At 34.3% G+C, this 24,777-nt stretch overlaps 1 protein-coding gene across 1 annotated transcript; it reads left to right on the forward strand.

Moving 5' to 3' along the window:
* The first annotated feature begins 139 nt into the window (after positions 1–139).
* On the forward strand, positions 140–22,766 carry Nha1 (Na[+]/H[+] hydrogen antiporter 1). Its single transcript, XM_018457355.1, has 6 exons — positions 140–1,111; positions 4,161–4,535; positions 11,944–12,208; positions 15,929–16,129; positions 19,190–19,354; positions 21,808–22,766. Exons 1-6 carry the CDS (start codon positions 783–785, stop codon positions 22,333–22,335), a joined length of 1,863 nt encoding a protein of 620 aa, XP_018312857.1. The 5' UTR covers positions 140–782; the 3' UTR covers positions 22,336–22,766.
* The last annotated feature ends 2,011 nt before the right edge of the window (positions 22,767–24,777 follow it).

Below are 24,777 nucleotides of genomic sequence, written 5' to 3' on the forward strand. Positions count from 1 at the left end.
TAAATTACGCTAAAGCATAAAACGCAAACGAGATGCACCGATTGCACCAATTGCGCCGAGCGCGATCGAGATCGCATTTCCACGTGAACAACCGGGCGCGTGAACTGATCTTATTCGATCTGATCGGTTTGGTGACTCATGAAAACCGTCAATGAAAAAGTTCGATTTTGTGGACAAATGGCGGTCCATCCTAAGAGTGGCGCTTGTTAACGCTAACGTTTATTATCTTCAACGTTAACGAGGAAAGCAAAGCTCCGACTTGGATGTAGTCGAGGAGAAGAAACTCACGCAGAAAAAACGACCTGGTAAAAGCGGGCCAAGGTGTCAAAGACGTCAATCGTCGCAACACATTAGCGACGACCGCTGATTGCCATCCCCGTCCCCGTCGCGGCAAAATCTTGTCACGAGACTCATCCGTTAACGATTGTCGTTAACGTGGCGAACGCGTGATCCGTGATAGTCATAGTACGTTCAGCGACCGCGCTCGACTACAGCCTTTCTCGATTACAATCAATAGCGCGAGTGAATCCATATCGACAGGTGTACCGTGGTTTGACGGATTTGATACGAGGAGACGAATCTGTTTACGAGATTTGTCATCTTCTGATTGGGTGGGTGAGAGATCGATTGATCACTTGATTTGCGTGTGCGCGGTTTGCATTTTATATTGAAGAAAATTAAAATAGAAGATATACAGCACACGGATAAAGGAGGCGACTGAACTTCTGTTCAATCGGCTAACATCTAGAGAATTTTTAACGATCAATAATCGACCTTGAAAAATGGACATCGAGATGGGCGGAAGGACGAATAAACCCAACGAGGAACTAGCGAAGAGACGAGTGTCGATCAGCGACCAAGTCATTGGAATTGATAATCCTGCCTTCGAGCATCATCGGCGCATCAGTGCGAGTTCGGAGCACAATTCAGATCAGGGCAGGCGGAAATCGATCCTGCATCATGGTGGCAGTCACTGCGACAGCATGGAGAACATTCCACAGTACAAGTTCGATCTGGAGAACGGCAGGATCAACGGTAACAGAAAGAAATCGGCGTATAGTCTGTCCAGCTCAATCAGAGACAAAATCGAGTATTCTGAGGAACTCAAGAGGTGAGACCCGATTATCTCTTGATATACTCGGTAAAGTCTATTTACTGATACTTCCGAGGTAATAAGCGCACGTCTGAATCATTTTTTTTTAAGATTCAGATTGACCTAGATTGGACGTCTCTTAATATTTTTGCTGTATCAGAGTGATAAATCCATAATCGTTTCACGCGACAAAATACAATGTAAACAGTGCGAGCGTACGTCGTTAAAAAATACGTTTTACTTACACGGTTAGTGATAATAAGTCACGTTGCGTCAAAAGTAAACATCTCCTCGATAATAGATGAAAATAAGCTATGTTTACAATATGGTTTCTTTTTGTCATACCGTTGCAAATTAAGTGTGACTCTTTTACATTCACTTTTACCAAGTGAAATTTTAGCTCATAGTTTAACTAGATTTTAATTCAGATTACAAATAATAGTGTACGTATTTCGATAAAAGCATTTTCTTGCTTATCGAAACCGTTCCAAGAGATCGATAAAATGAATTCTTTTCAGATTTTATTTATCATCATTCTTGCTTTCGTAACATTTCTCTCAGTGATAAAATTATTTAATGTCGACAACCTGTAAATAATATTTATTAGAAGTATACTAGAAGTAATTTATTGAGAGGGAAAACAATTTTTAGAACTTTTGTAATATTTTTAATAATCTTAAATATCAATATAAATCAAATATGATATATAAATAAAATTTCTTCTAGTCATCATCATCGTTTTCACTTGACCGCTTTTTTGTGTCACGTAATTTAAAGTTCAAAGGAAATGTATTGATTCATTTATTAGTTGATTTTCAGACATCTCAAATATCTCGACGAGGCCGACAAAACTATTTGTATTACTAATACAACATCCAACATCATGAATTATCCTATGGCTCGTTTATGGCCTATTTTTTATTTTTTTGATAGTAGTTATCTACGCAAAAATTTAAAGCTCTTGTCTCGTCTGCTTCCCGAGGGCGTAGTCATTTTAAATAAGTTATGTATCTTTTCAAACAAGATATTTTCTCGTAAAAGCATAACTTGCAGATTTTTTAATATAAACATTATATACATATATACATTTATACATACATGTATATCAATCTTTTAATATAAAAATTGCATTATTCGAATAGTTTTAAAACATAATTTGGCAGCTCTATCTACCTGTAACGTTACGTCATTGTTTGAATAATTCAAGGTTTATATTAAATCTCTTTATATTAAAAAATTTGTTAGTTATAAGTCATGCTTTTGTGAGAAAATATCTAGAAAGTTTAATTAAATTACATAATACGGAAAAATTAATATTCTAATATCAATATTTATAAGATGCTCTTCGATTTGCTATAAAGCAGTATACAATGTGTTTCAGAATTTTTTATTGTATTTTATTTTCAATGATTTCTTCTCATAAATTTTGCATAGAATTTATCTGATAGCAAGAAATTAATTGGGAGTCCAATTACACAGTTATTCGCAGATAAACAGAATAATGGAGTATGAATACGAAAGAGTATTTTCCTCGAAATTTGCGGCAAATAAATTATTGATTATAGTTTATAAATTATTAATTCTTTATAACTTATGAATGAGCATGACATAAATTATAATATATACACTTTCTATTGTATAATGAATTTGTTAACCCGAAATTATTATCATAATACGCAACATAATGCAATGTAATAGACTTTAATACACTGCCATGTAAAGCTGCACATCAAATTAACCATTACATTGCTCGATAATGGTACACAGTCAAATACCATACATAACTGTAATAATCGTTAGTATCACATTGAAATCTAAGTTAGTTTAACAGTTACAAATTATCTCTGCGGATAAACCAGTAGATACTGCAGAGTAGATTGAAGCTATTGACGCTACTTGAAGACATTAATCCAAGCAAACTTGTTCTGAGCGAATATAATACAACGATATGTTAAATGGAGATTACACGTTAGCACTTTAATGCGATTTTTATTTAACTACTTAACATTTCTACTAAAAATGCTAAATGTTTTGTTCATATATCTAAAAGATATTTTGATTTTAATTGAAATTTTTCTGATGAAATATGTTGTTAATTTATATTTATTTTATATATTATTCAGTTATTGTGATAAGTTAATATTATCATTTTAAATTTCAATACATTACAATATCAATATATTGTTTTAAGTTGGAAGCAATTAATTTTATTCTTTAAAAAGTATACAAAATATATATGTATTGTATAAAATTGTGATAAAAAATTTTTAATGCAAAATTATAAAATTTAAAATACTATTGAAATGCGCATTGAAAAATACAATTTTATATAAAATGAATTGAATTTGTTGCTGCATACGACATAATGTGTAATGTTACAGAATGTATACATATAATTAGTTCAAATAAAATGTATAGTATTATTTAGTATTTTTAAATCTCTTTAATAAAGTCGAATATTTTTGTACATCCTTTAAATAAATATTTCTATTGAATTTACAAATTTTCTCCAGAATCCATTCTGTACACGTCTACCGAGTTGTCGGTGTTGATAATTAACGATAGTCAATGGCAAGGACTATTTTAGAAAAAAAAGTGCGGTTATCATTGGTTGTCGCTACTTAATGGTATCGACAACTGTCGGTAGACATGTGCAGAATATGGGCCCCGAATTGATAGTATGTAGAACAAATTGGTTTTTTTCATTTGTTTCGCACTTACTCTTATCTTTATTCTTATCAAAAATAGGCGAGCGTTTTCCCGTATGATACGCGATATCTATTGTACGCATTCCAGCTGATTCGTTTTCATTATGTAATTCTGTTATTTACAGATAATTATTTTTACTATTTAAAAAAAACTACTGAATATTTTGTTTAGACATTAATTGTTTTCGATAATATGTTTGAAATAAAAAAATTATGTTTAAACCATCGATCCCCGAATTAGAAATTAGAAAGCGCCTCAAGAAAAAGCGAAAAAAATATTATTATCCAATTTTAATGTAGTAATTCCGTTTTATTTTTATGTTCTAATATGCTTTTCTCCTCATTTATATCTATTCCAGATCGTGGCTATATCTATTTTGCGCGCGATGTCACGGTCGCGACGACACGCCATCGTGGGAGCCACCGGGATGGAGGAAAGCATGTCCACAACCGTTCTGTCCAACGTACAGGAAATTCGCTCGAGTTGTGTGCCTCTTTCTTTTGGGTCTGTTGCTCTGGGGTGTCATCTACTCGATAATCGGCAATGATGCCGCCCCAGGTGGCCAGCTATTCGGATTGGCCGCTGTGTGCATCGCCGCGCATTTCGGAGGTTGGTTATTCTCTTTGACCACCCTTCCGGCTTTGATTGGTATGCTGATTACTGGTTTAATACTGCAAAATGTTGGGCTCGTCAAGATCGAAGGACAATACACAATGGTGGTCTCTAATCTACGGTAAGTTTGCTTCTGTGAAGTTTTCAAAGAACATCATCGATGTGAGATTCTTGCCGAATATCTGGTTATTTTCAATTGAAATGAAAGAAGTTTTCAACATGTCAGTTTCTTTAATTTAATTTAGAAATTAATATAAAAGTATTTTAGTAATGATTGTACATACAATATTAATTTATAAGATCATTATTTAACTTTGTGCACTTTGTAAGTATATTATAAAATTTAATTTGGATTTATTACATTTGCAAAATTATTTATTTTATCCTACAATAATTGATCAAAAAATTAATTAATTTAATTTAATTAATTGCTTAATTAATTAATTAATACTACTGTAAAAAATTATTTAAAAATTTATTTAACTCTAAAGTGGAAGAAAAGATCATCTCGATGAAAAATTAGTAATAAAATTTATAAGTCTCAGACTCGAAAGATAAAATATGAATATTTTGAAGGTGGCAATTATCTGAAAGATGATGTTTTTGGAAAAGTAAAATTGTAGATAACTTAAACACTAAAACAAAGAACTATTCAGTCAAGTTCGATTTTAAAAAAATATTTTATCTGCAAACAATATTATATCTACAATGATCATTGTAATTAGAATATATTATACCATATTTTATAACCTTATTATTTTATTATTTTAACATTGAAAATGATTTAATAAAGGTCGACGTTTATCATGATCGTTATATTATTATCATGATGTACTTTATGTAATACAGTTTCATCGTTATATGAGCACACATTAAAACTTAGCTTGGCTTATAGTCTTTTGTTCTATTAGAGTTTCAATCCGGTTAGTTTTTATATATCGGATATATTGTTTTTAAAAATATTAACATAAATCTCCTTCGGATGATAAAATAATGAAATTTGATCGCAGTGTCTATCTTGTGAGATATATAAATCAATAGAAAATGAAAGTTCTGCGAAAACTCCCTTATTTTTATTAAAAAAGAAAAAAGTTTCCTCATATTCTACAATTATATTCTACTTAATTTTAAATAGAACCGATCGCCATTTCAAAACGCGCATCGGATTTTATTTGATAAGTGAAGGATAGAAACATGGGAAAGCATAGAGAACTCTTGTTGGACCAATTTCTTATGTAAACTCGAGGTTGAACCGATTAAATTGCTTCTTCATTGCGAACTATCGTTATCTCTACTCTCGTGTTATTACTAGAAAAACATGTCATTATTGACGACGATGATATGATGACGATTCCTTGAAGGTCGCTCGAAAGTTTTCGAGGTAACGATCAACTCATCGTAATCGCAAGGTGGCCACTTTTTAAGGTCGAGGTCTAACAACGGTGATTCGCCATGAACACGCACGACGACAGTTCTATGCACGGCATAACAAGTGCGGCTTTAGCGGCAATCAAATTCAAGCTGCATCCTCGCTAACGAATGTCGTTGACAAAAGGGTCGGATAAGATCCACCGAGTTTCCTACAATCAGTTGTCCTCTCCTCGCGTGCGGTGACTCTTCAAGATTTCCCCATATTTTATGATAGAAGAATATATCCATCTAACGCAGGCTGCGTCAGCCTTTGATCTCAGGAGTTTGCCGCGCGTTTCTCTGACAAAAAAAAAGGGATAAAGCGCATCGAGCAAGTTTGCTCGAGCATAATTCGTTTATGTTAATATAAAATTACGATGATGTGCGTTTAGATATGAAAAGTATGCAAATTAACCCTTAACTTTCCGCGCGTGTACTTGACCCACTTTCCTGCACTGATCGATGTCATCACGATGTCATTATCGAAGTTGACGAAACCGTCAACTTTGTCTTCTTCGGCAATCTTTAGAACTAGTTTGCTATAGGATTATAACTTCTTGATCCATGCATATTTGATATATATTACTTTGCAAGTAACATTATATTCCATTAAATTTCTGTCGTACGATACTAAGTTATCATGAACAGATATTACGAATTAATGCTCGAAGAAGAATATGTCGAGTTTGAAATATCCTTTATTGAGAAACGATCTGTGAAATTTCTCATGTAATAACGCGAAGTTAAAGGACGTGCCAATAAATGATTCCATTAATACGGAATGATAGTAATTATCACTATTACATCGATTATCATCAATCATGGTACCAAGATTTCTATTCCTTCCGTTTCGAAATAGATTTCTCGCAATTGTGTCAGAATTTGCTCAATCATCATCGTTCGATTGGTCAAATTCGCCTTATAACTTGAATAGCTTACTAATGACGGAGAAGCACAGCTAGAATTGTTAATGCTGGCGAGCCATGGATTATTGAAACACTACACCTGGCTTTGCTAGGAATTTAATCGACGCAACGATAACTTTATCGGTTATTGGCAATCACGAAATATTGCTCTTTCATTTAAAAAAAGGTGAAATTCCTTTTTACATTCAATTTATAACTGTTCACTTTGTTACGAACCTTTTTATAAATTTTACAAAAACTTCAAATAGCAGCTGGTTGAATTTTTTAAAAAGTCAGTCAATTTACTTCTCAGTTCTCATAATGAAAATTATAAATTACATTTGTAACATATATCGTATGTTGTATCAACGGGTACGTTTTTTCGGACGTTAATCCGTCGGCAACGTGAAATTTTCACCCTTTGTCCTGCAACCTCGGTCTTCAAACTTCAGTAGATTTTTAAATTGTATGTTCCGGAAAGCATAAAAAAACTGAAAAAATTCTTACATACTTGTGAAAAGCTTTAACAATAAGTTTTTACTATCATAAGAGTTAATTCCGAAGTTACGGAGATATCTCTGTAATGTGTTGATTTAATTTATTATCGATACAGATTTATTGAGTTATATATATAATTATATGTTATATAAGTTATATAATTATTGATTAGTTATATATTGATTATATGATATTAATTACATAATTATTGATAAGTATTGTACAATAAGTTTACACGGATAATGTAATTTTTAGTAACATGTGAAATGAGATCTCGTTTAAAGCATATGGATAACACAAAAGAATGAAGAGTCATCATATAAAATTATGCAATTATGAATTTAACGATAATTTTTAAAAATGAAGATGATTTAATAAATGTCGCCATTATGACCCGAAAAATTGCATTTAGAGGCATCATCAAAGATTGGACATTTTATATGTTGAAAAAACCAGACGCGACTTCGGTCATAAGTTTTCCGTTAATGATGTCTTCAATAGCTCATCTGTCACGTTTATTCCACGTGACTTCGCATGTCAACTTTTCGTTCATTATTCATTATACATAGTTGGAAGATAATGCCAAGGTTACGTGAAGGTATTAAGCAATTGACATAGCGATGCGACGTTATCAGGATTTTTATAAGTCATCTTAATCTTGAAGATTGTCTCTTAAGTTTTTGCACTATTCAGATTGCATGCACGCAAAAAAATATTTTGCTGCTCCAGCTAGAATTATAGCTGCTTTTTGTATCTGATAGAAAATTATGTATCATACGCATAGAATTTATAGCACAAATCTAAATTTTATCTCTGCCATCTATATGATTAGATGCAATACATATCCAATATCGCAGTACCTGCTAGAAATTTATCTATTCCAGCTATTTTTCGTACTTACAATTAGATAATTTTCGCTGTAACTGCAAAATCATTTTTTTGAGTGTGTGCAAACACACTGAACTAACGAAGGATAATTACGTTTTTGACAGGACTCTGTTACACGCGAGGGTTAAACGTAACACTAGTTTTAGCGGGCGTTTACGCGTGTAGTTAGGAGGTCATGTACACCTAAGCTAAATGCAGCTAAATACGAGTAAACATAGGTCGCGCGATGTAAGCGATTTACGTACATGTTCGCTTAGGCGAAGCTATCCCTGTGTGCCCGCGTAAACATCCCCAGAAGCCGCGGTCCACATCGACTGCAAGACTAATAAAGTGATCAAACTGCGGCCAGGCTTATTGACATGTGCAATTTACCGGCAATTATTAGGAAATGACCGAAATGGAATAGCTGCGAATTAGGACGAGCGTAAACCGTTACGTATTCTATTAGTTTTTCGGTACAATTTGAAATTATGTCGAGGCTCGCACAATTCAATTTTCCAATTATTAGAAATGCTACCGCGCGAGTTTATAGGATTTCTTTAACAAGAATGTCTTTTAATAAGAAACGTTCTAAACTTTTTGGCAAAGTAGCGCGAGAAATCTTGTAGGATAGGGCGAGACTATTCCGTCAGTTTCAACTTTAAAGTAATACGAAAATTTACGATAGCAAACAATATCTCTTTGTAGATATGCTTATAATTATATTATACAACCATGATTGCTTCTTGAGAACACACACAAGCACAACCTTTAATGTGCTGTTCAGAAATGAATATTATCGCGTAAAATGGACAAAAAAGCCCTATCCTATATAAAAATATTAGTTTTTTATGCTTTAACTAGACATTTCTCAATTGATTGTGAAAAAAATTTTTCTCACAATCATCTCTTTCATTTAGTTGAACGGAAAACTTTCTGTTCGTTGCAATATCTCAGTAATGCGAGTCGCGTTTCTTCGCGAATTTTTTCGCTCTCAAGAGACTCTCACGCTTCCACGTCGATAAGACGTACGAGTGTGAGTCTCCCGTAAATATCCTCGCGACATACGCGTACGGCATTCTCCGGACGCAATTTACACGAGACTCGCTGGAAAGTGTCCTTCCAGATATTTCAGTTTGTACGAAAAAAATTCCTTTGATCTCGCGATGTTGAAGTGCGATATTCGTTACAGAATACAATTATTCAGCTTTCCGTTTTTTCCCTTCAGTGCAATAGCGACAAAAGGTTTCCATTTTATACATTCTTTTAGAGAAAATGATTTTATAAATCAAAAAATGTACTTGTTTATATTCATAAATACAGCTAGCAATCGCTGTATCATATTATAATGTAAAATTTAATTTTATATATTCGGATTATTACATAATGCATAAGAACGTTTTACCACGCTGTTACTCTTCTCGATGGTGTAATGAAAAAAACCGCGAAACTTTTGTAAGTATCTCTTGGCAAAATCCTTCTGAGACCATCACGATGTAGCGCGACTATTTCGTTAACTGCGCGCTCGTTTACTTACGCGGATGTCGATCGTAAATTATACGGCACGTGATTATCGAGTCACCTTCGAGACAAGATCACTTTTAATCTGCAAGGAAAACCAGAGTAATGAACGTATGATGGTAGATTGCGGATCACCACGATCCCTCGGAATTTATTAATTCTTTGATGATCAAGCATTTGATCGACGATGCGAAAAGATTCATCGATCGGGAGGTTACCTCGATGGCAATAATTGTTTGCGTAATGGAGAACCTTGTCGGGAAAGGAAACTCTACTCTGGAAATCAGGTGTAACGATACTTCGAAAACCTAAAAAACTAAAGATCGAAATTTTCACGTGTTAATTCGACATCCAACGTATCAAAACAACTACGCTTTGCAATTTAAATGAAACGCCAGTGAGGACACATCCGCGCCCTACTGAATTATGCCTATATAATTAAATATTCGTTTTCGTTTACATAATCATGAAGTCATACGGATCGTCCGTATGTTTCGTACGTTCGCCGTATGGTCACGTTATATTACATGACAATTAAGTAAACATCGAGATGGGCATTTCGTGCTTCGTAAAATGCTATGCAAACGTATTTGGTATTATCAATTATCGAGATCCCTCCATGTATAGTTTACTATCAACGTTTATATTCGTCAATTATATTTTTATTAGTTGCGATCTTCCCGCACCGAATTATTAATTAAAGCGACTGATAAACCGATGGGAATTAATCCTTCTGCTACCAGAAGAGTAATTAAATTAACACACAACAATCTTTCTCAACAATCATGCTTTAATTAATAATTGAAAAAAATCTGTCATTGCCGTATTGTGGCGTATGTGAAAAGAGAATTATCCATTCCAAACTGAAACACACGGCTGAAAGACTGCGCTGTTTTATTTCAGCGTATAATATTATAACAACACAATGTATATAATAAACGATGCCAATCCTTCTCTACGCGTGATTCTTTTTTGTTTTAAATATAATTATAATTAAATGAAAAACCCACGCGCGGCATTAAGATCCGCGAAATGTACATATAATATATCGTTTTTTCAGTATGGAGAATATTATATCCATATGCGGAATATTACTGGAAATAATTAATAATAAAATATCGTGAAAAAGAGAGAAAGAGAAGGAAAGAAAGGGAGAGAGAAAGAGAGATGCGCTACATTGTGTGTCGGTATAAATTCGACGCTTCTCCCTGCGATCAAAGACGACGCGACGCGCGCGACGTCATGCCGTGCAAAATGCACGGTTCGCCCGTGCAGCGACTTCGTAAACCTTTCTCTCGTCGGGAGAAACTCGTAATAGGATAAGTTTCCGAGGGTGTGCCTTTCCTAAACGGGTTTTCGAAAGTTCGAGACAACCGGGGCTTCAACGATCGCTCGTACCTGAATTTTCATCGTAAGCTCGCGGCACGGCGTGTCCGCGCCGCACGAACTTTTGTCACCGTGCATCCCAGATTCGCGGATGCGAGGCCTCGAAAGATATACGAATTGCAGAAGGAGACGCGTCCTTTCCTTTTCCTTCCTCCTCGCCCGCAAAGTAGTTGGTTAACTTCTTTTCTTGAACGTTGTGTCGAACTTGAAAATATGCATTGGTCAAGACTATGCATAGAACGTGTTTTATTTCTAACTACTTTCGTGAAGAAAGAGATTTTCGCGATAATCGAACTATTAATGCTTCGAATTACATGGAAAGAACGATTTTGCTGAAATATCTAGAAATTTATAAATAGATAGATACAGATCCATTGGCGGATCCACGGAGAAGGTCATAAAGGTTATCCCCTTAGAGTTTCTTCTTTTAAAAATATTTTAAAATATTACTGAAAAGTTTAAACACTTTTTTATTTCAAAAATATTTTTCAATTTAAAAAACTTATAGGTATAAAAGATATACATAGATTATTTTATATTAATATTCTTTTTTTGTATTAATATAATTTTAAATAAAACGCTTTATGAATTATACATTTAAATATTTCTTCACAATGTAATGTCAATAATTAAATATTCTGTCTCTTTATATCTGACTTCAAAACAATTTCGTATCAAAGCTTTTCCCTCCTTGACAAATTTCTGAATCCGCCAGTGTATAGATGAAAATAATTATGTAGGACGTTCGAGCAAAAAGTTTTAATATTGTAGCGACCAATTTGAGAGTCCTCCATATTTTGATAGTTTAACAAAATTATCTTCAGATCTGTATGTATGAATCTAGTTAAATTTTTAATACTTCAGCAAAACCATTCTTCCCTGCCATACTGTGCACGAGTCGAAGCAAGTTATATATTTTCTTCATTGTTTTTTTCTTTGCAGGAAAATCGCCCTGGTTATCATACTGGTCAGAGCAGGCTTGGACCTCGATCCGGTCGCTCTGAAAAGGTTAAGAATAACCGTACCGAAACTGGGTTTGATACCGTGGGTGGTGGAAACTGTGGTGGTTGCCGTGTCGACGAAATATCTCTTGGATTTGCCATGGGTATGGGGTTTCCTCCTCGGAAGCGTCATAGCAGCCGTCTCGCCAGCCGTCGTGGTGTCTTGCCTCTTCAGGCTACGTGCAAAGGGTTACGGAGTTGCCAAGGTAAGGCCACTTATTCTCGGTCCTTTGTTGGAATATTTGAATATTCACCCATTGCGAAATCTTCTCGTCTTTCATTCGTAAGAACGGATCATAAGTCTTCTGGAACTAATTTCACCCGACTTCCGTGCATTAGGTAGTAAAGTAGATTTATACTAGATCTAGATTTTAAGCGGATGATAAATGGCGCGAGTTAACATAATTTTCCCTTAAGAATAATTGAGATTTACTACCGTCCGAAGACGTTTATCGACGGCACCGACCATCACTGTTCTCTTTTTCCATGATCTTACGATATAGCAATATATTTACCCGCCATATCTGTATGTGTTCGCAAACGTAATTATAATTCTACTGGTGTCTGAGATTATAAAATTTATGCAAAAAGGAAATTGAAAAGAACAGAGCTCTCTAGAAGCGTTTAGAAAAGTAAATGTAGAAAAGTATTATGTATACATGACGTGGATGGTAGACGATGGTTATTGCGAGTGTCGTTAAGTTAATATTTAATCGTAATTGCCTGAGTAATTGGATTACATCGTGGTTCATGTTTTATATTAATCGAATACATCCCTGCAAAGCGAATTTATATAGCAGAGGATATACGGCCGCTATGTTTGACGCGCTCGACATTAGCGTATTAGAGGAGTTTCCATGTTAATAAACGTAACGCGAGAGTAATTAAATTTCTTTCGTTATACGCCAGCGCGATAACCGTGAAATGTTTTAGCCAAGGCGGTTCTTGCGAAACCGATTTCACAAATACGTGTCGCACGATATTTCGCATGCTGCGCGAGCTTCGCGAATCGCCAAATCAAGATTTAGGCCGGTCTGCGGGCGTTCCGCTCTGCATGCAATCGTACGTGACTTTCCTCCACGATCTAATTACCGAGCGTGTCGGAAGACCACCCGGAGGATCACGCGAATTTGCAAAATACTCGGGACACGTAGCAGTGGTGCAAAGGGCGATTCGGCATGATATGATAGGGCTGAGGCTTGCACAGCGGAATGAAGACGAAACGAAGGGAAACGGACTTAAATAATTCAGTTTGGAAAATGGAGCGGAAGATGCTTGAAGAGTACAAAGACCATTGCGGCGAATGTGATATTCATGAGTCAAAAGATCTAGACGATACTTCTTCATTTGGCGGAACGGGCGGAACGTAATGTAACGCGACCGGAGGAGGAAGACGCGGTTTCGACGTTGATCCGCGGCCAGTGCCCCTGATATTCGCCAGCTGCGAGATCGAGGATTCTTATCGCGTCGTGAATGGAAAACCTCAGACGTTGACCGATCGTGGTCGTGCAAGCTCACGAGCATCCTTATTTCCACGAGTATCTGTAGGTACCTATGGGACGCGGACTCGTGATGAACGAAAGGGAGCTGATCTCGAGCCGCGATCTGTTAAGCACCGTCTATAATGAGATTTTAAGTTAGTAAAACTTAAGCTTTAAGTCTTAAGTTATAAGAAATTAATCAATCATAGTCGAACGTGAGGAGAAAAACCGATTATGATTGGTAAAGTTGCCAGTGTTACCACATGAAAATTTTCAAAATTAGAACTTACAGACCAATAACTCCATTTCACTTACAACTTCAAATGTTTACAAAAATGCGTGTAAGTTAGTAATTGATCAGAACAGTCAATGAATAATTATTTTACATTTAAATGTTTATTATTTTATTATTATTTTACGTATTTAGCGCAAAGAGCAATTTGAACTAGAAAGATAACACAGAATATTTTTATTTAAAATAAAAAGTTTTGTTACAGGTTTAGAATGCATCTACATGTTTTTGTTGATATTTTTTAAATATCAAAATAAATAAAATAATCAGAAAATAAATAAATACACAAATATAAAATATATTAAAGAATTCATGCACATTAATAAAAAATAGTTCAGACTACTGATTTTACTTTGCAGTTCCATAACGGGGTTAACGTCCCCGGATGCCCTAAAAAAGAAGACGACATCCGGGGAAAAGAGAATGAATGGCAATCTTAACGATTGGACAATTTCTTATAACTTAAAATTTAAAGCTTAAATTTACACCTTAAAATTATCTCATTGTAGCCGTTTTAGATGTACTCGTCCTCTGCCTCTCTCTCCCCTCTCTCTTCTCTGCTCTCCCTCTTTCTTTCTTTCTCTTACTCCTCGTGTAAGTAGTCCAACTCTAAGAATCATGATAGCCGGAGGACTTAAATCCTCGAACGAGTTATCGTGACACCGATAACACTGCCCGGGCCTACGCCAGGATCGTGCTCGAGTGTCGTCGACCACCCTCAATAGCGCTTCGTCTGGTTTTCTCTTACAGAGAGTCCTAGAGTCTTTGTTTCGTAAGACCTTAAATATCTTGATTTTCTCCCGCGGATTACTTTTCTAGGTCGACCGACAACATCTCAGGCATTCTTTAGGAGCTTTCGGATGGATTGCTTTCGAGATTTAAACTATATATCATTTACTTACAGAATGAATAAGGGGGACATGTGAGTTTTGCGTTTATATTATTATATTTAAAATTATATAATGCATGATATTATGTCATATTAATTTAAACGAATCCTTTTCAAGTTATAATTAAATGAAGAATATTAAATATGACTGAATAAATCAAGAATATCATATATACATAGAACCTGATTCTCTTTTTTTCTACTTTCTTGCCGTTTATTATTCATTCTGTTTAAAAGTGGCAAACGCAAAACATCGTTGTCCGTAAAATGAAACAACAGTGTACCGAACGATCTCCGAAACTGTGTCATTACAAATAAGAGAACAGAAAAGTTTTATTCGTTCTAATGAACACCAAGTTAGAAAGAGCTGATTTTTCTTTCCTCTTTGTAGCTTTTCTTTTTCGTTAGCCTCCGGCATCGCTCTATCGCCCGTCTTACTTCCGGAAGAAGATTCTTTTTGGTCTATCGTACGTTCGTGCAGGCGTTTCTTAATCACTTTCAAGTCGCTTGAAATCTGTTCTGTTCGTTCCGCAAGTGTGGCGATAAAAAATTCTCATTAAACTACATGTAAACCAAATCTCGTATCTTAAGATGAACACTTTGAAAATCGTTTGGTATGTTTTCTTTTTCAGTTTGTTATTTTTTACGTAACTGTTTCACGGAAATATCTCCGCGGTGCTATTAATGTTATACGAAGATTATACGCTGAATAATATAGCGTCACGGAGCTAAATATTAAGTTCTAAATATATTTGCATTATTAATGAATCGGTAAATGGTCGTTACATATTTGTGACTCTCTTTACATTATGCATAATGCAATTTGTTATGAGAGGATATTAATATCGCTCGATATCAGAATTTGACTTTTTCAGTCGTTTTCCATTTACAGGCATGATTGTCAGTACTACACGATTCGTTACCTTTAGCGTCGTTATCGTGATACGCATTATTAATCCCATTTCGGTGACATATTATACCTACTAAACAAAATTAATAAATATTTGTTTGAATAGTTCTGAGTAAATATTTACTAAACATACATTTATTTGATACAAAAATCATTAACATGATTTAATCATCATTTTTTATTAAGTATAAATATTTATTTACTTATAAATAAATATTCACTTAGTACTATTCAAAGAAATATGTATTAGGATTTAGTAAATTTTTTTTCAGTGTATAATATATGTATAAATTAACAAAAATACAATTTTGATGTATGACTAATTTTCTTAATGAGCTTACGATGAATTTCTAGGGTATTCCGACGCTGATCATCGCGATATCAGGAATCGATGATGCAGTGTCCGTCGCGATTTTTGGTATCATAAAGAGCGTCATGTTTTCTCACGATGCGTTGTGGTACCAGATCCTTCAGGGGCCCATCGCGATTATCGGCGGTCTGGGATTTGGCGTCATGTGGGGCTGGTTGGCCAAATACGTGCCGGAAAAGGGCGACGTAAGTACTTTCTTTACAACTCTCGCTGCAAACTGCATTGATCGTGAGAATTACGATTCTGTAGAGCCACGTTTCTGAAACCGTTCGAACACGGTCGTGTTTGGGACGCACGAACAAGAACTTTACAAGAGAGAAAGAGAAAAAAAAATTACTCTCGGGCGTATCGGACACCAAAGAGATGTCGCACGGTGCGGAGAGCCGTGAAGTCTGCACGATGCCGCAGATGCGTTTTGAATATTCTCCTTAAATTGCAATCTTATAGCCACCATTCGCAAGTTATGTCAGTCGCGGTGAACGTGGAAAACGTGTCTTCAAGAGAAAATGGACTAAAGTTTACAATATATGTAACACAGCGATGTATATATTTTACTCTTGAAATTTTTCCATTGTTCGATTCTCAAAGGACACATGCGAAAGATACAGGTAATATTATTTAAAAAGACGATAATAATATTGGTCTTTTCGAAAACAGAAATATTCTCTTAGGCCCAGTTCCACAATTCACGATTAACTCTTCACCGAGGTTCAACTTGTTTCTCATCTCTTTCCAATTCTAGAATTGGAAAGCGACAATGAATAAGTTGAACCTCGATTAAGAGTTAACCATGAGTTGTGGAACTGGGCCTTAGTCGTTTATTTGTTACGCCGCAGAAATGGTTCATAAAATTAGCGTATTTTACGTTATATATGTTAAGATTTGCAGTTGTAGGAAAGACGATTGTCTAGCAACGAACTGAACGCTCGATATAAAATCTTAAAAAGAACAAAAACAAAAGGAGAGAGGAGCATATATGCGCCACCGCGGATAGAAACAAAAGTACAATAAGAAGGTCCGCGCTCTAAGGAAAAACTTAGTAACATGAGTGATTAGGAGTATAAATAGACAAATTGCACACCACTTAACAATATAATCTCATGAGTCGTGTCTAATTGCGCGAGATCACAAATTGACTGTTCCAGGGCGAGATATAAAAATGAAGGGTTGCGGCGGAAATAGGGTCAACCAGTGGGAAGTCGTTCACCCCACATCGTGCCGCGCGATGAATCTCTCGCCCACACTAGATTTCGCTGCATACCGCGAAAGCACTCGCGGGGATAGAGCACATGAGCGCAAATCCGAATAAATCTACTATTGCCGGATAAATCCACTTATACAGTTATCATCTGGCCGTGAAAATCCTGTAAACACTTTATGAATTATGTACCAGAAATCGTGTACCAGAGAGATTCCCGCATTCTCAAACCGTCAAGTATTTTTTGTCAGAAAAAACGTTTACATTTCCTTGTTCAATACTCACACGGCATCTCAAATGCGTTTAATTATCTTCAAAATTATTAGCGATTTTCCGAAGCATCCTATATATAGAAGATAGACGAATATCTGGGACATACATTATTCATTTTTTCTTAGTATTTATAATACATTATTTATTCATAATGAGAAATTGGCTGAATTGAAATTATTTAATTTCAATACACATATATATGGAATTACGCAATGCTTGTGAATCTTGTATTATTCTTTTAGTAGAACATCTTTCAATTGTTTATATAAATAATATTGAAGGACGAAATTTTGCTTCTCATTTTATTTTCAAAAATTGTGCTCTATTCTCCAAAACTTCAACACCTTTCCTGGCCAATACAATCGCTTGATCATCGAATTATTTATAATTTTGAAGATCAGAATGAGAAATAGATTTTCTCTTCCAATATCTTAAACAACTAGATGTTCTGCTAAAAGAATGGTATGACACATTGCACTGTAGCAGTTACTACATTGTTCCAGCATGTATGACTCTATTTCAATAATAAAATTTATATTAAAACAAACGGTAAGTCAATCTCTTATTAATAAAATAAATAATACAATATTTTCTAGGTGTTATTTTATTTATTTCATATGTATTATCTCTAATAAAAATAGGACTTTTTTCGGGTTTTTTTAATTATTTTCATTTTTTATCTTTGCTCTTTTTCGTGTTGCGTAGGATTACTTTTATAAATCTCGAAGTTATTTCTCGAAGAAACTTCTGTTCAGTCGGGAATACGCGTTCATATTTAATGTAAAAATCGAGAGACAGTGTATAATTAGCCTTGCGCAAATAAAGCCGTCCTCGATAGGGTGGGTTGTAAGTGAGTGATGCTCAAAATTAGATTTAGTTCTGAACTAGAAAATAGCGATATGTCTGAAACAACGACGTATCTTTTTGAGAGCAGCATTATATTTTTTAACGTAAATTATTTTCTAACGATATATATATTTTTACTCGAACAAGAATCGTCGCAACACAGACGATCTTTCGGTGACACTAGCGTTTCCTTCATTCGTAAAAGATTTGAAATTCAATTGAATTTATCTGGAGACTTGGGAGGTTTTGGAAACATTGGTTTGTGTTGGGTGAATTAAATGCTGGTGCGCGGATTTGGCAAAGAAGTCGACTCGGTTACTGCATCGCCACCTCATCGTATCTAAAATATCGTTCACGTGAGGATTAGCGCCGTTGCATTGCGGCGATAGTTGCAGTATTCTTACAAGCTGTAACCTGATTTATCTGATTTCGGATATATACTTAACTTGTTACAACGTGAATCAGATCAATAGAATGTATTTTTGTAAAAATACATTCAAATTTACCTCTTTGTTCACAAATGCTATTTATACATTAGTTTCCTGCTAAATTTATATATTACTTTAGACTAAACATTCTCATAGCTTGGGATTCTGAGAATATTACAAAATAAGCGAAATGAATTTTTTGAAATTTTCAATTTCTATTATATTCATTTTAATGAGTGTTTTTATAAAAAGCACGACCACAAGTTCTTGATATAATCGCTGTTTGAGCAGTCAAAGCACATCACAAGCTTATACGTCCCTTTGATGCTGCTACCTAACTACATCATTTATATCAAGCGTGTATATGTACGAAGGATGTACACGAAGGAGCCCATATTTCGAAACTTATCTTTTGTAATGAAATCAATAAATCACTTCATAATCGTGACGCGGCGCTTTCTATTAGGTTCTAACACTTCGTTTATGTGCTAATGTTGTAGCCCTTCATAGTGCCTCTAAGAGTACTGATGTTACTTGGGGGTGGCCTGCTGGCGGTTTTCGGCAGTGAAGCAATCGAGCTCGGTGGTGCCGGGCCACTTGCAGTCGTGGCTGCAGCTTTCGTCAGCTGCTACTTTTGGCAACAAGAAGGTTGGGAGGTGGACGATGTAAGTACAAATTTATAATGTATACGTCAAAAAACTTATACACGAGTTTACTAATCCGGCGAATAAGTTGTTGATAAGAAATTCTCAAGCAAAATTCACGCGAATACATTAAATAGTAGTTCCAACTCTCGCAGAACACATTAATACATTATTAAATAGCCACAGTAGTGATATAATCTTAAGAATATTTTGGTTGTACAACATCAGCTAAAAATATCAGCCATAAAAAAGTTTTATCGTATAAAAAGTCCTGAAATCAACAAATTTAATTTTTAATAGCATATGCAGCGCAATTATCATATTTCACTGCAGTTTTAAGTAAATCATTTTTAAATAATTAAGTAAATCCAAATTAATTTTTGCATGAATAGTAATTAGAGTTTTATTCTTATTTTTATTAGAGTATATAAAAAATTTAATTTAAATCGTAATGCTTTCTCATTAAATTTGTATTACAAATAAGTATTATAAATGCGATTTTATGTAAAAATTAAGGCAAGCAAAAAATTAAATAATTTTTAAACAAGAAAATTATGCTCAAACTTTACACATTCAGATGTAATAATAGAACAATCTCTTTGTAAAGTTGTTATATATTTAGTAATGCTTTGAGTAATTGTGACACATATATCCTTAAATTTCTAAATTATTTTTATAAATCCCGACAAATTTCAACGATTTAATGGATAAAAACGATATATTTGAAGATATTTTTAATTTCTAGTCTAATTGTAAGTGCGAGAGATATTAAATATTTAACTTCTCGGTAGAAGAGAAAAGGGTGTATCAGTGACGAAAGAGAAATACATCGCGGAGCTTCACTCCCCTATTCCAATAAGTTGAATCTTGTGAAATATTCAGGCCGATGTATCGTCACTATTCGACTGGATGTGGATTGGGAGTCAACTGGCTCGTTCCTATTTCCGCTTTCCGCATCGCGTCGCATTCCCCGCTGTCCATGGCGGTGCAATGGCGGCGACACGTTCTTTTGCACGCGTTTCGTGACGTGACTGTAACCAGCATCTGTCGATATTACCGCCGTATGATATGCACGTCGTATGTCGCACTCCGCCATAATTTATCCCGGCTAGATTAATTACTACGGAACAATTGCGCGACAAGGCGGCGACAGTAAAACGCCCTTTTGTTTCAAATAATGAAATAATTCATCTCGGTAAAACATTTCTCTTTTTGAATATTATATATAATTAGATGTAATTACATAAAATCAAATATAATTGAAACTTTTATCATTTTTTCACAAGATTCATCCATGAAGATTAAATTTAATTAAACATAAATTGTCTGTATAAAATTGTATTTTAATTTTAATACATACAGGATAAAAAATTTAATCGCAAAGTTTTACGTTTATCAAATTATTAGTAACGTATATTTACGTTAAAAAATAACTCTGTAGTGTTAATTTTATTTTATTAAATATTAAAAAAATAATTAATATTCAAAATGATCACCTTTAACTTTGATCAAAAATGCATCGACGATGGCCGTGCATCTTTTCACGGACAAATTTTCTCATACAGTCAATAGAGTGGTCTTCAGTTCATCAACTAATGAAAATCTTTTAATGCAGTCTTTTGATATTTAATACGATTTAACTAACTCTCTAAAGTTCGTTTTTTATATAGGTACGTTACTATCCAGATAGCAAGCTAATTTGTAATTTTTACATCAAAATGACGACTTGAGTAATGATTTGGTAAACACACAAAACTTTATGGCCAGCTTTTTGTCACCTTATAAAATTAAATGTGACTTTCTTATGAAATTTAATCATGGCTTATTATTGTTTTTTAAAGAATTAATAAATTAATATGGTCTTTATTGGTTTTAATATTTAGAAGAAAAGCTGTGTGGAAAAGCATGTGTGTTACCTATAATGTTCTTGTATCTGCAAAGCATGTTACATGCATTATCTGGAAATTGCATGGAATTAAATTAAATAAATCAATATCGATGAGATTTCCTACGCACCACAAGCGCATGTAAACAATAGCGATAAATACGAGCTTGCACACCGTGTGAACTCTGGATATTCCGCATTTCCATGCAACGTTGGAAGATTTCCATATCCCGATATCGAGCGCATGGACAATGCGATTGCGAGATATCATCACCGAATACCGAATCGACTCTCCTTTAGAGGAAAATTTGTGGAAAATGTCATTGTATTCGTGGCATTTTAACATCTAGCGTTGCGCATATCTCGGTAAATCGAATTAAATTGTTGTTATCATTGCTCTTTGTTTTCATTCGTTGAATATCACTCTTTCGAGATTTATAAGGAAAATAGAAATAAACAAAATGATTGCTTCATTCATAGAAAATTTTAACCAACGAAATTCAGGCTAATATAAATTTTAAATAAAAAATGTACATTCATAAATTTAAATTCGTGTGATCGTGTATTTTTCTTTCTTCTTTTTTTACAGAATCCGGTGGCTACGTCTTTCGAGATCTTCTGGATGATATTCGAACCGATCTTATTTGGCGTTACCGGCACACAAATCAAGATTAGTGCGCTCGAAGGAAAAACCGTCTACCTTGGAATAAGTTGTTTAGTTACCGGTATTATCATCCGTATCGGAATAACGGTGTTGCTTGGGATCGGTTCCAAATTGAATCTCAAAGAGAAAATGTTCATTGCTTTGGCTTTGATGTCTAAGGCGTCCGTACAGGCCGCTCTGGCACCCGTCTCCCTCGACGAAGTCGACAAGAACGATCACCAGCAAGTCGGATACGCCGAGATCGTACTGATGATGTGCGTACTCTCGGTACTTTTGACCGCGCCGACGGGAGCCATTATGATAACACTCTTGGGACCAAAGCTGCTGACGAAGACCACCATGCCGGTCAGTCCGCCGGAAGCTTGGAAAACGCGCAGACCATCGATTCGCGACATTTCAATCATCAATGAGGATCCGGATCTGGAGGAGACCGCGAACGAGAGGAAGCCCTGACAATCGTATTTAATTTGCATTCAAAGCCAAGCTAGTAGCAGTTCGTCCTTATTCTCCGGCATCCCGAAAGTGCCTGAACGTGCTTTTATTTTAATTACCCGAGGCACGTTTTAACGGCTAAAGGCTTGTGTCTATATGATCACTGATGAGATATTAATCGTGGTTTAAAGTCAGCTGATTTATATCTAGGTGCTCATGGCCGAAAATGAAGTACTCATAATGATATCACAGTGATATCATATCTCAAACATTTATTCTGAATTATACGCGAAGAGAAGATTTTATTCAATCTGACGTTAGATCAGTATCGTTATATTTTAAGTGATGAAGCGATCGAACTTAAGCGATAATCCTAGTCCATGCAAAAATTCTTCGCATGAAATAAAAGGACGATCAATGATTGATTGCATTTTGCATATTTATAATGCAAAATTGAGAGGTTGCGTTTATTTAAGAATTTCATTATCTTAGGATTTAGGAATCCGTAAGTAATATTATAAATTGAGAATTTCATGTTGTGATTTTGGAATTTAATTATGTTATGCGCATGCGCGCAATTTGTTGGTAAATTTATAATTATATTTATTTTAATTATAATTATATATCCTGTACATTATTATGATCATAATTATAATAATGTTTATGCGATCATAATTATAATAATAATTCTTTCCTTGATCACCGTATTTTAAGCACAAGAATTTATTAGCGAGAACTTTTATTATATTTATGTTGTTTTAATAAATTCGTTATTGATATTGATATTGTAGTATTTGTAAACAAAAAAAGAAAAGAGACTGTTTTACTGAGGAGATATATTTATGCGCTAGTGACAGTTTCATCAATAACACACATAACAATTTTACTGATTCATTTGTTAATCAATTCATTAATTTTTATGTGGGTAATTTATGTTAATTCTTGCTGAAGAAATATCATTTGTTGAATGATGGGTTACCATATAACACGTGAAGACATTTTTGTAATAAATACCTATGAGTGTTGTGCGCTAATTTGCCGTTAATATAACCCTAAGTGATTTTGGAAGCTCTATGAGTGACTGATTTATACAGGTGCTGGTCGTATTATAACAGATTTTATAACTTTAAGCGTGCGTTTATATCGGAAAGATGTGAATTGTGCGAGAGTACGAATCTGGCATTAGAATTGCCGGCTACAAGGTTATCCCACGTGATATCTTAGTTTTTTTATAAGGAGCTTTTTTTAATAAAAAAAAAGGAAAAGCCGGTTCAAGTTTTGTAGTGGCATGAGAGAACGGTTCTAGCATTAAGACGGTAGCGCGGGTCGAAAGAAATGTTCACATTATTGAGCTAATCTTCGAGCAGAACGTAGAGAGTTTCGAGTTGAATTTCTCCACAGGTGCCAAACTTCTTCACGAGATTCGGTTTGATAACGTGGACGCATGCTTAACTCGCGTTCGAGGTTCGGTTGGAGATTCGGCTCGATAATATGGATGCATTTTAAGAATACAATGGATACATCTTGAATGTATCCTGGATACATGATGTAAACAAATATATTGTTGTAAAGTATCATAATTTTACCGATACACTCCATTTGAATATACATTTAAAATAAGAGTAGTTTTTCTTGTCCAAAATGTTGAACTTTCTAATATTTATTTGATTCCTACCAATTTTTATCGAAGAAGCTAATTAATTTCCATAACACTACATGCAGTAAATAAAACGCATTATTCTAATATTTATATGATCGGGAAAATATTGGACGTGTCTTGTGGGGTAGTTTAAACAACTTTATTGTTATATTATTATATAATATTATTTGATCTGCTTATCAGATTTAAAAAAAGCATCTTGTTCTTAAAAATATCTTTTAATTCTGCTGGTCTGTTCAAATTTATTTTACGATTATATTATTTGGATCAATATGATTAAAAAGCTTTAAGAAATAAAAAAAACAATTTTTTACGTAAGAAAATAAACATTTTGAGTCAAACAGACGCAAACAGATCAGGGTTAAAATGCCTCAAGTAAGATTGACTTCTCTAACCAAAGTATTTTCTTAACAAAAATATTCAAGCACAAAAGTACATCAGGAACCATTTAATGTTTAAACAATAATATTTTATATACATCTGTGTTTAATTTTATTTGTCATAACTTTATCGTAATCGCTTAACTTATGCGTCATACATGCAAAAATATCGTTCGTAATTTATGGTAATTAAAAATAATCTTTGATATTCTTGATGAATTTTTTTATGTAACTTCTATAATTAAATTTAATACTTGGAAAGTAATGCTCGTGATATACATAGAATCTTGTACCATTTTCAGAACTTCTTAGCAGACATTTCTGAGAGTCAAGAATAGCAGTTACGAATAAGTCCATTATCAAAATATAGGCTAATACAAAAGGAAACTTTATACAATCGTATCCTACATCAAGCTCTATTCA

The sequence above is a fragment of the Mycetomoellerius zeteki genome, unplaced genomic scaffold (genome assembly GCF_001594055.1).
Source record: "Mycetomoellerius zeteki isolate Tzet28-1 unplaced genomic scaffold, Tzet1.0 scaffold62, whole genome shotgun sequence".
NCBI lineage: Eukaryota > Metazoa > Arthropoda > Insecta > Hymenoptera > Formicidae > Mycetomoellerius > Mycetomoellerius zeteki.